The 13,535-nt window shown below is 34.6% G+C and overlaps 1 protein-coding gene across 1 annotated transcript in view; it reads right to left on the reverse strand.

Annotated features, from left to right (window-relative positions):
• Window positions 1–9,251: 9,251 nt before the first annotated feature.
• The window catches only part of LAMP2 (lysosomal associated membrane protein 2), a 31,487-nt gene continuing 27,203 nt past the window's right edge, over window positions 9,252–13,535 (reverse strand). Inside the window, exon 9 of the mRNA XM_006917816.2 lies at window positions 9,252–9,883. Within this exon, the coding sequence (XP_006917878.1) occupies window positions 9,747–9,883 (137 nt within the window). The 3' untranslated portion in view covers window positions 9,252–9,746. The remainder of the gene's footprint in view (window positions 9,884–13,535) is intronic.

Raw genomic sequence — 13,535 nt, forward strand, 5'->3', positions numbered from 1 at the left:
TGGAAACATAATAATGGTACATATTTCTTTCCAACACTCATTTTTCACTTAACAGTAAGACATGAGCATAGTCATATATTCGTATTGAGAATGTGGATTTAAATGGCCATGTAACATTCTTTCATGTTGATGTTTCAATTTACTTAACTACTTCTATTTTATTGGATATTTAGATTGTTTTCAAGTTTTTATTTTCACTCTCAACGTTATGTTGGTGGGCAGTTTTCTGCACCATGGCCAAGAGTAAATATCATCATTAAACATATCTTAACCAGTTTGAAGGATATGTTTTAGTTTATATTTCTTTGCTTACCAGAAAGATGGGACATTTTTTCAAGTTACTTATCCATTTGTATTTCTTCTGTCATGATTTAGCTATTCATGTCCTTATTCAAATCTACTCATGGAATATTCATCTTGTTTTGTGAGTATTTGATAGTAAGGTTATTAACCTAATCCTTTGTCATACTTAAGTTTGTAAGTATTTTCCTAGTTTGTAGTTTAAATTTGTGTCTGGTGGCATTTTGATGCTCAGAAGTATTACATTTTCATATATTGAGATTTTTTTCTTTATCACTGTCATTTTTTCCTTTTCTTTAATCCTTAGGAAGGCCTTCTTTATTTTGAGATAATATATATAATCATCTATATTTGATTCTATATCTTTTATAGTTTAAAAAATTTGAACTCTAGTCATCCTTGAACTTATTTTGGTATTTATTGTGACATAGGCATCTAAATGTATGACTTCCCAAATAATTAACCTTGTATCTCAGCATCATTTTTCAATGTTCCATTCTTTCTCCCATTGATTTGAAAAGAACATCTTTATTAAAAATCAAATACACATCGGTGTTTGTGTGTGTGTGTGTGTGTGTTGTCTGTTAAACTGTTGGTCTATTTTTATATCCATCTAACATTTGATTCTGGCTTTATAACATTTTAATAAATGCAATACAAATTATCACTCATTATTCATCTTTTTCTAAACTTCCCTGTGGTCATTGCCTGTTTATTCTCTCAGTTGAAGCTTTAAATTTAACTCTCTATTCCTCAGAGTCCCAAATGTACTTTCTTCAGTTGGATTCTGTGAGACTTACCCTATACCGTCATAATTCATTCCTCTTTTTAAAACCTAGTTTGAGTGGATTTCTGTTCCTTAAGATTTTATCTCAGCCCTATTCTCTCTTCACTTCCTCCTTCCATGATCTTGTCTAAACATTTGACATCTGTCATCTTTAGAAAAACATCCCCATCTATATCATTAAAAAAAGCTCACATTTTGCTATGTATTTGCTACATATGATGGCATTGTTATTTAATTCTCTTTAAAACTCTACAAGATGGGTAATGGTATCACCTCCATTTTACAGATAAAGAAACCTAGGCTTAGAGAAGTTAATAACTTGTCTAAGGTCACACCACTGTGTACTAAAAGCCAGAAAAAATGACTGTGGAAGAGAAAAAGATCACAATATATTCAAGTTCTGTCCTGAAACACCTGCCATGCTATGCTATATAGCATTTAAAAGAAGGAAAATTAATATTAAATATTCTGTCTGCTCTAAAATTGAAAATTATAGCAACCATTGATACAGACCTATGTTTTGAGAATGAAACTGACACAAGAACCAGTATGTCATACTAAAGAGAGGCTATGATGGCAGAGTGCTTAAATACATTGCCTCAAATTGTTTGGCTCTGAATCCCAGATGCATTCAATGGATTAATGGTAGATGATATAATCCACCTATAGCACACTCCACAGCACCTGGCGCACGTTGATTCTAAGGTATGTGTCATTTTTTTTTACATTTTAATATCTTTGAAACCAGTAGGCTTTTCACAACCAGTTTAATTGGCAGTATCTATCTTATAATTGGTGGCATCTTAGATTTGATGAAATAAGATATTAAGTGTTTAATAAATGTTTAGCTATTATATAAGATGACCACTCATCCATTCAGCCAATATTTATTCAAGGTGAACTATGTGCCAGGCACTGTCCTAGGGACTGGGACAGAGTAGTAAACAGCAAAAATTTCTGCTCTCATGAAGTTTACTTTCTAGTGGGAGACATACATGAAACACAGATTAAGTAAAATATATAGTGTGTCAGATGGTGATAGGTGATAAGTAAGAAGTGAAACAGAGTAAGGGGAATGGACAGTCGTGGACGCGGGGAGTGCTATTTTACATAGGGTGGTCAGAGAATGCTTCACTGACTGAGTGACATTTGAAAAGAGAATTGAATGGGATGAAAGGATGAGACATGAGAGCTGAGGGATGATCTTTCTAGGTAGAAAGCAGGGCAACTACAAGGGCCTTGAAGTGAAAGCACCCTTAGAGTCTTTGAGGAGTAGCTAGAGGGCCAGTATGACTAGAGTGGAGTGAGTACAAGAGAACAGTAGATGAGGTAGGGAGGGGAGTACTGCAGATTAAGGCTGAAAACTTGAAGTATGTTGGTAAGGGTTCCTTGAAATCCTTTTAAAAAGGCTGTATATCTGAGACTAGGAAATGCATATTGGGGCTCAGAACCACCTAGCAAAGATTGCTGAGTGTCATGGCTACATTGCACTTAAAGCCAGGGGATGGCTTGGATTAGGGATGGTATTAATTTAAGGAAAGTGAGGAGAGAGACAGTTCCATTTAGTCTCTTAAACACACTAATGCACAGTCAAAATGATTCGTGGTGCGGAACAGTTTGAGGGGAGAATGATAATGATACATGATCAGAATAACTAGATGAGGCTCCTCTCAAAAAAGTAACATTGAGGGCTTATGCATTACTGATGAGGTACAGCACAAACTGGCCTTGGTTTGATCTTTCAGAAAGTATGCTCACACAATGTCCATCTGTCCCTCAAGTGGGGTGGACAAAACTCATGTTATTTTAAGAATACTGAAGACCATTTTTAGGGTGACTATATACAGGATAGAAGAGTACAGAAGTAAGATTTCTGTAACCATTTAATGTAAAGCATACATTTTTTAAAAAATTGATTGTTCCTTTGAAACCAGGATGGACAGTGGTTAAGAGCATGGTCTTTGAAAACAGACAACTGGGCTCAAGTGTCTGTGTTGTCACTTACTCCCTGGGTGACTTTGGCTAAGTAACCAACTCAAGCCTCAGTTACTTTATCTGTAAACTAGAAATGATATTGCCCAACCTCAGAGTTGCGGTAAAGATTAAATGAAATAATGTGTGTAAAGTGCACAGCACTGTAACTGCTCAATAATAACTTCAGCTGCTTTTTCCTACTAAAAATGCATTGTATACACAAGATTTCTCCTGTTCATTACACATAGCTCTTGAAACAAAGGAACTCAAATTTACACCGTCATGAAAATACAGATAGTAAAAGTGAAAAGAAAACATTTCTTCAGAATTCTAAAGGCAATTCTACCATTCAGAGTATATACATTGAACTTAAAAAGATGAACCACCAAACTGACCTTTTAGATATATGGTAAACCTCATGGCAACATATAAAGAACCACTCTTTTTGCTATCGGTAATCTTAAAGTGCTTCTTAGAGGCCCTGTGAAGTGCAGGGTGGTGAAGCATATTCAGTGAACTAGCTGAGACACCAAAAACAGGTTTTTTTGAGAACCCTCTCATCAGTCCCACAAATGCAAGGTAAGGCCATCCCCCATCCTGTAATTAAAAGACATTAAATGTTTAACAATCAGAATATGAAACTCTATTACTCAGAAACTATAGAGAGACCCAATGTTTAATTCCTTCTGCCATCAAAATGTCCCTTATGTAAAATGGAGTGTGTTGTCATTTAATCCAATCATATAACATATGAACATTAGACTGTGTTGTAAGGAATTTGAAGGAATTTTCAGAAAATGGATAGGTCCTCCTCTGCCTGGCCAAATTGCTGAGGTACTTCTTGCTCAGAATGGCATGAACTTCAACAATGAGTATAGTTGATCAATGCTAGAAGTATATTTATTAAGAAGCTCTTACATTAGATTTGCATATTTTATTCACATTGTTGTGGTTTTTTTTTTTGAAATTTTCATGACCAGATAGGCCCCCATATTTGCAGTGTCTGAACTAAAGGTTTTAATGCCTTCTTAATGATGGCACAGGGTTAATTTGCAGACCTCTGAGATCATGTGACTCCTATTGACAATTCAAGAGACTAGAATTTGGAGAATATAGATTATACAAATCTAAGTTCTTAAGGCTGAGCACATAGGAAAAAAATGAAGTTATCCATAATGATATGGATTGTGTGATCTTTATTATTTTTTAATCCAGATCTAAAAATTAAACATATCAGATTAAACAGGAGTACCACACTATGCTTTATTTTGCAAGTATTAATTAGTCCATTAAATTGATATATCCAAAACTTTGCTTAGCTGCAAGCATCTCAACAATTGTTTTTCACCCAAATTTCTTCCAAAGAAATTTGGGTGAAAAACAATTGTTTTTCTTCATGAGCTCAAAGTCCTACAGTCTGATCCACTGTTGTTCTGACATAAAAATGAACTCAGCGGGCAAAGCTAATTGAACATTTAGTTCATAGAGTTGGGGCTTCCTGTATTTTCTTGGAGTTGAAGCAGTGGTTTTTTCTTGTTAGTATTAAACACACACTTGCTAATTATCTAAGATAAAGCCATGATACCTCATGAAGAACTAGTGATAGTAATCTCCTACCTAAAAGGAAGAATATGTTTAAATGAACCTATAAGTTTGAATGTATCTGAATTTCCAATTGATTTATTTAACAAGGTCACAAACTGATTTAATAATCTGGCTTCTAGACAATCATCTCAAAAATATATATTGAAATGAAGCCACTGTTCTTTATGGTGCCATCATTTTGACCAAATAACAAGCAATTGTTTTCACAGGAGGACATTTTAGAAGAAAAAATTCTTTACATACTTAGAAAATAGAAGAGGGCTTGAATCTACAAGATAGAACTAGAGAGTGCTAAGGGAGAGGTAATTGAGCAATCTGACTTTCTACTCGTTTGGAACATATGCTTTAAAGATACGCATATAGGTAAAACTGTTGATGAATTTTCTTTCTTTTTAACAAAATGTTCTCATTCCAGTTATAGGCAAAGAGTTCTAGCATCAGTTAAGGGCACCAATACAGTGGCGAGCATCTATATTGTGCTGAGAGGTAGATGGGGACTTGATCCTTGGATTTAATAACAAACTAGCTTCACTTAAGGTTTAAGCTTAATTTTTTATTCCACAGAACACTTTTGAAGTGAAGGCAGATCTTTGGAAACTTTTGTTTTTAGTTATATAGAGATAAAATAGCTCGATAAAATAAACACCTGCCTTATGCTAATAACAGGTGAGCAAAGCAGCCATGTGGGCCCTAGGGAAATAAAACACTGTGCTTCCAGATCAAAATGCAATTCAACAGATATTGGGATGAATGGTCTCTAGTACCTTACTCCAAAAGCCAGAGCCACTAAATGTCTCTGCGGGATATAAATCTCTATAGAGGTCAACAAATTTACAGCATAATCCTAGTCCAACCTTGGTGAGGCAGCCATCTGACTGATGACACTTCAGGGCCCACTTGCTTCTAGAGTTAGCATTTGCTGCTTTCAGAAGAAAGAAATCAATACATTAAAAATATCAATTAGAACTTATTTACATAGGGAATGGGAGAGTGCAGGAGATGCACAAAGTATAGAAGGTTTTTTTGTTGTTTTGTTTTTTAATGGATTATATAAGAGGATGAATTAACTTTCAAGTTAAGGCTCTAAGGGAAAAAAACATTCTAAATCATAACCCTAAAAAAACATAATCCACCTTATGTCAACACCTTAAAAAAAAAACTGAAGATCTTACATCATCCTTTAACATAAATGTCATGTCTGAAATCATATATTCCAAACTCCAGAAGGAAAAAAAAATGCATCCTTGTTAAAATATAGTAGCCACTTAACAGTAATGAAGAAAACAGCCAGACTTTTGCTATTAAACGCAATATCTTGAAACCATTTCTTTCTTTTTTTAACTAGCAGAAAAATACAGATTTAAGTAATCCTGATCAGGAGGTTGGGAAAGGAAGTCTTATCATGAGCCAAGTTTTATGTTTGCCTCCAATGAAAATGAATTCATTATTTTCTTGAATTTCTTTCCTGAAACAAGTTAAATTCTCTAACAGCTTTGATATTGCAAATAATGTCAAAAAAGTAGCAAAATACAAGTAACTGCAACATATAAAACTATACTTCAGTAGAAATGCTTTCATAATTGGATACAGAGGCTTAAAATTATTACTTACTAAAAAAACATATTCTAAGCCACAATTTTTCTTTTTCCATTACACTTTAACAAAGGAAAGAAAAATAGAAAAAAAAAAGAGAAATTGGTCTTAATACATTTTTTTCTTAAATAAGTGCTACTCATGCCCAAGTTAGCTAACAATTCACTGAGGTTAGTCTGCATATCTTATACAATCGATTGCACAACAATTTCTGGCTTTTAGCCAATGGAAATGTGATAGCGAAAAACAAAAGCACTAAATTTAATTGACTACACAGACTGATATCCAGTACGACTTTTTCTTCTTCCAATCATGTAAGAGATAAAAACAACAATTATAAGGAAGCCCAAGGCTACACCCACTGCAATAGGAATAAGAAAGTTGAGGTCAGAGTCCGCAGAACATTCTTCAGCTGTTAAAAAAGAACAGACAGAAAGCAAGAAAAGAAAATTAGTAAGGAATGCAATTAAGCAGAAACAAGCAAACAAGAAACGAGCATTTTGAAAGTGTACACATGTTAGTCTTTTAGAGCATCACTCGATTTTCTTATTTCCTCTATATGTGCCCAAATATTTCTAAGCAACTGATCCTTTTATAGCTCTCATTATCTCTTCATCTCAAATCACAACAAATTCCTCAGTACAGAAAAGCAGAAGTTAAGGGAAGAACAGGAAAAGATCCAAAACGCAGAATTGTGCTTGCCTAATATGGGGAGATTTTATGTTTAATCGTGTAATGGCACTGGGGAAAAGAACTATCATCTACACTTAAGAGCACTGCATGTGTATTTCCCCACTATTTTTCTCCCTTGCGCAACTATCATTAAAACATAAATAAGAACTCTACTTGAGTAATAAAATTTAAGTTAAAAAGGACTTAGGATCAAGAAAATGTGGTGTGATTTTTTTTTTTCATACAGGCAATAGGTAATTATCGGGTTATATACAATTATTTTTAGCTGAGCAGTGGCCGGTAAGGGTAATGGCAGAATCTAGCACATTGCAGTCCATGCCACTGGACCACCAGGAAGGCAGTGTGTGCAGTGTATAATTTGAGCTCTGGATTCAGAACTGAGTTTGAATCTTGACTCCATCAGTTACTAGCTAAAGGACCTTGGTCAAGTTATTTAAACTGGGCGTCACTTTACTCATCTGTAAAAGGGTAATGATACCTATATCATAAGGTATTTGAGGATTAAATACAATTGTATTTCTAAAGCATCTGATACACATCAGGTGGTCCCTTCTGTTTTCCTCCCATGTTTGTGATCCCATCCAAGGAGGTTTAGGTTTTGAAGTAGCAAATAGAGATCAAAATAGGAGTGTTTCAGTATATTATAATTGAAAAAGCCAATATTCAATACTTCAAAAAATACTTAGTAGTGGGGAGGTAGACAGGTTAAAGGAGGTCAAATATGTGGTGACAGAAAGAAATCTAACTATGAGAGGTAAACACACAGTGTAAACATATATATGACTTACTGTTAAAATGTACAGCTGAAACTTACTGGATTTTGTTAACCAATGTCACCATTAAAAATAAATTAAAAATAAAAATAAATAAAATGTAAATACCAATGCAAAAAAAGAAAAAAATCCAACTTGAAAAGGAGAAGTAATGTATTCCTAACCTTGGTTGAACTTGAATTAATATGGCCTTATTTATAAGAATCTAACTATGAGAGGTAAACACACAGTGTAAACATATATATGACTTACTGTTAAAATGTACAGCTGAAACTTACTGGATTTTGTTAACCAATGTCACCATTAAAAATAAATTAATTAATTTAAAAAAATACTTAAACAAAGTTGAGATCATGTGTTATTTATTGAAAGTAGTCAGTACTTGCAGCTCTAAGTGTCCCATTCTGATCTCATAATTTCAAGTTTAAACTAGTTTCACTATTTACTAGTGGTTTTGTTGCCCACTAGATATGTAACCTTGGTGAAGTCACTTCCTTTTCTGTAAAATTTAGGGTTAGAGTAAATAATCTTTAAGGTCCTTTCCAGTATAAGTCTAATGCAATTAACAAAATGTGATTGATATTTGTTATGATTTACAATTAAGTAATAACTTGTATTTTTCCTCTAATTTTATCTTTTCCTCCTCTTGCAATTTTGACATTCATAAAAAAGAAAACCAGTTGCTAAGGTTCTGAGTACATGAATTTTCACAATTATGGTAGCCTTTGTTGAACAGATTTACTGTATTTTGCTGTAAGCCTTCGGAGACATAACTGGGTACCAAAATACTGTAATCAGTGAGTTACAGAAATTCTGAACAAGCTAATATATACATAGAATGAATTACTAAAATAATCACTTCAATGTGAAAGTCTTCTCAAGTCTATTGATTAAGCTTTCTACTTATTTGTCTATACATTCAATATCTGTGCTGCATTTATAACAAGAAATATGCTTCAATAGGGACTGATTATCTAGCTCATTTTAATGCCAACACCTTCTCCCTACCCCTCCATCTATGCTCTGCTCCACAGGGGCCATCTTAAAGAAGCAAGAGACTAGTTGCTGTGCTTCACTCCATCCCTTCTGAGATTGCTGTTAGCTTACATTTCATAAGTACCAATCTAATGACAACACTAAATAAATTTTAATGCTCTAGAGATCAACAAGATGAAGTAGAGAAACAACACAATCTGTCCTAATTAGTTCATAGAATATTTCTATCCTTCAATGCTAATTGGGTATCCAAAGAAGAGAATAATACAAGAAAAAAAGGCAAGTGGTTAAATATGCTTGAATCTTTTCAATCTCTATTGCTGAAAAAGGAAGGATTTTTAAGAAACTTATTCTGAAGCTAGTTTAAGTCGTGTGGCGGTCTTTTGGATCTGTTATTTACTTAGGGGGAAAAAATCACAAGCCCAAGATATGACTTCATCCTTTACTTGAACTCAAAGAAATCAGCAAAAAATCACATAACCTAAAAAGTGCTGATAGTCCTGAGGACATTCGACTGAAAACCAAGTTTGAGCCTATCTGATAGGCATTTATGCCACATCAATATTTATTTAGTGAACTATATGCAAAGGCATTGTGATGAGTTTAAATCAGGATAGTTCTTATACATTGAAACAGAACACTGGTAGTGAAATAATATTTAATTCCATTAAGAGACAGCTACATATTTTATTCATATAATGACTATGTTAATAATTTTAAGGTATCTTGGGTTAGGATCAAAATTTGGCCCAGGCTTCTTAAGATAGACGTAAGAACATTGTACACTGATGTTCTTTTTAACAAATTTGTCTTCAGGACCAGTAAATATAACATTTTTTTTTTTTTATTTTAAGCTGATCAAAGAGAAGAGTTTTTACTAATAAAGATTTAACTCGAAATGTTGGGGCTGATTTAAGAATTAATTTCAACATCTCAATCTTAAGGAGCAAAGTGTTTCAAAACTAAGAGGCAAGAAAATCTTGTTATTTGCTTGTATTTTTATATAATCAATCAGATTGCAGGTTCTAAAATCGCTCATATCCAGTGTGATGGCACTTGAGACCAATAAAGTAAGCCAGCATCACTAGAATAAGTACTCCTGCCAAGGCTGTTCCCACCGCTATGGGTACAAGGAAGTTGTCAGCAGCCCTGCAATCTTGAGCTAGATGTGGAGAAAGGGCAATTGAGTACAGAAACAGTGACAAAATTTCAAGTCTGTAAAGTTTAAGTTAAAATGACAGTACTTCCCAACACACATTTGTTTTGTACACCAAGGTAACAAGCCATTGGCAGTCATTACCAGCAAATGAGATGTTCCACAAAAGTAATTTTCCAAATAACCAAATCACACACTTTTAAGTACTCCCTAAAATGCAGTCATTCTGGATGAAGGATATATAAAATGATCACATACTTCCCAGGTTTCTTAAACAGAAGATAATGGATGAATATAATTAGCCTTTCCTTGATGATCAGGTGGTAAGCTTTCAGAGGCAAACTTTTATGATGTTGAAGCATAGTTCCAGGAACACTGCAGATTGTGAAGTATTAATGAAATGAACCAAATGAACAACTATAAAATGCAGACCTAAGAACTTACTGTATAGCAATCGGGTCATTTAGTAGTGGGAAAAGATATAAACTAGCCCTGACAGCACAATTGTTTGCCTCAAGATGTTCAGTCTAGTGTGAGAGTCAGGCGAGAAAATTGGTGGTTATCATTTCGAAATAGGCTATAATAGGGGCAGACAACACACAGTGTCATAGAAGTATTTCAGAGGCATACTCAACTCAACCTTGTTACACAAAACATATTTTGAAAAAACTGACACTGGAGCTGAGTTGTTAAGGATGAGTAGGAATTAATCATGCAGGTAATGGGGAAAGAGCATTCCAGGTATAGGGAACAGCACAGACAAAAATAAGGAGGGTAAGAAAATACGACACTTCAGGGGAAATGCAAGTAGGTTGGCATAGCTAGAACAATGGATCAGGAGGTACTCCTGGCTAGAAAAGCAGCAGATAAAGGTATTAGAACCAGCTCACAAAGGCATTGTATGCTCTAGGTAATTTGGCCTTATACTGATGGCCAAAAGTGCAGCAGGATTTTAAGCAGGATATTTGTTTCAGAAGTTATGGCAGATGGAAGACTGGTGATACTTAGGTAGGAGGTGTCTCTATTGCTAGAGTCCAGATATCCAAAATATGATCCTAAACTGGATTCACGAAGTGCAGATGCATAAGGGACAGACTAGAGATCTAATTAGAAGGCAGAATTGACCAAATGCATGTCAGGGTGTGGCAGGAGATAATTCAGTGTTTTCCAATTCCACGCTTGAGTGATTATGTAGATGCTGATGCTATTCATCATGATAGGGAATATAGAAGAATATATGTATTTCAGTTTTGTAGTTATTTTTGTGTGTGTGTGGGGGGTTAATTTGCGTGTGGAGTGGGGGAGGGTAGAGAGGGATATGTGGAAGAGGGGGACATTCAGTTTTAGATCTGCTGAGGTTAAGATACCTGCATCCCAATCAAGTGGTTGATGAACCTAAGTAGTAGTTCGAACAATGGACAAAGGTATTTCTCAGTGAGGGAGAGTAATAAAAAAAAAAGGACCAGAGACAAAATCCTTGGGAACACCAATATTTGAGGGATAAAGGAGCAGGAAAAAGAAGTAGGCATGACAGGTAGAAAATGGTGCCACAGAAGCCAAAGGACAGGCTCAAGTAGAATGGGAGAAGTGAAAATATTAGAGAAGTCCAAGAAATGCCAATTGGATCTAGCAATATGAAGGGTGGCGGCTATAAGTCAAACTTAAACTGCAGGTTTAGTAATTAATGGAAGTGATCAGTAGAAGATAAAGAGCTTGGGATGGGGAACATACAATACTCCTCTCCTTTTCGAGAAGTTTAGAAGAGAGGACAATAGGAAGGTAGTTAGAAGTGGGACAGAGGATCAAGAAAGGATTATCTTCAGGTGGATGAGGGAACGAGCCCTTAGCATTTGACAGGTTGAAGATATTGAATGGTACATGGCCTCCTAGGAGGTAGGATAAATGGGATTCCAGAAGCACTGACCAGGAAAAGAAAACCTACTGAGACTGGAGAAGAGGAAGGAATGAAAGGTGCAGATGTAGATCCATTTGCAGAGTGGGAAGAAGGCTAGAATGTTGAATCATCACTTCTCACTATTTTCCATCTCTGTGCCTCTTAATGCCCTGATTCTTCTAGCTTGTAATCTATCAGGGATGGGCAAATCAGATAAAGTTTATTAGAATTCTATCGAAAATAAGAACGAACGAGACATAAGGCAATTCTGATTGTGCTTGCATTTAAGAAGTGTGCCAGACTAGCTTCTGGGGCAATAACTGGGAACAAGTTCATAGACTTTATGACATCAACTTTGGCTGCCAGTTCAATGATCGTTTTTACCTGCTTCTTGGTTCTGATAAAAATCCAGATAGCTGAGGTTGCCAGGTGTGACTTCTGAATATATGGTGTTAAGAGTACCCAGTTAGCTCCTCCCCCTCAATTTCCCAAATTACCACCCAGCACATAAACTATTAGATGACATGTACCATAAAGTATCATGCATTGGATTTAATATAAGTTTGTTTTTTTAAAAAATCATTAGTAGATTAATTTCTTATTCTGGCAATGGATTCATAGTTCTCTTCCCCAAATTGGGTATTTAACCTAGTACTGAAACAATTTTCATAAATACTGCCAATAAAGCTTTCATGTAAGACAAATATTCCCAGAGTAGATTAAAAAGGCAATTCCACTAATACAAAGATCTTTCTAGATGCTGTCACTTACTTAAAATGCTCTTAATTAGCATGTGAAATATTAATTTATAGTAATTATTGATTTTATAAATTCAACCTTTAAGAATTCTTTAGGTAATGGAAAGCAATTTTGGTAAAACAGTAATTTTAATAAGATCACAAGCTGAAGAAAAGAAAATCTCATTCTCTAAGTCATTTTGATTTGATCTATTTGCCTAACGTACACTTGAGACCGTATTGAAAGTACTTCTGAGGAAAAAAAGAGTGTATTTGTGGAAGTTTAATAGTTGCAGAAGCAGTGAAGATTTTAAAGATAAAAAATTCATGGCCATTGAAATTTCAACGAAAAGTTTCATGTAGATTAAAAATACTGTTATCTTCAATTTTCTGTTTAGAAATCTTTGAAATAAAAATTTCAGTGTGACTTAGAAATCTGAGACACACGTTTATAACAAGATATAAAACAAAAACTCCTCTTAAAAACCAATTGAGTCAAATATCTCTTTGGAAAAATCAGTGTTAAGAATCACATTCTTATGTGACATCTTATTTATTATACACCTTTTAGATCTATCATCAAATTAAGTATAACACATAATCTTAAAAGATACTTGAGGCTACTCAGTATCACTCAAACATGTCTATACTATTTTCAAAAACAAGATATAGCAATTATTGATACAGAAAGTTAGCTACCAGGATAAAAAATAAGGAGGTAGATGGGAGAGAGATGAGCCTAAGCCAATTTAACATTACCTAAACAGAGATGAAATACTATAATCTTAAAAATATCCAAATCTTATAAGAATCCCTCCTAAAGAATATAAGAAATTTCAGATGGTGTGTTTTATACTGTATGTAAATTTATGCTCTTAATACATAACAAGGCTCTTATTAGATTCCTACTAAAAATACTCAAATCTTCACTGAAATGGAAACTACCACTCAAAGAAATAGAGCAACAAGATTTTGAAGGCCTCAGCACCCCCCCCACCGCCGCCCCCCCCCACCGAACCGACCCCAC

This window comes from Pteropus alecto, unplaced genomic scaffold (assembly GCF_000325575.1).
Source record: "Pteropus alecto unplaced genomic scaffold, ASM32557v1 scaffold167, whole genome shotgun sequence".
Taxonomy (NCBI): Eukaryota; Metazoa; Chordata; class Mammalia; order Chiroptera; family Pteropodidae; genus Pteropus; species Pteropus alecto.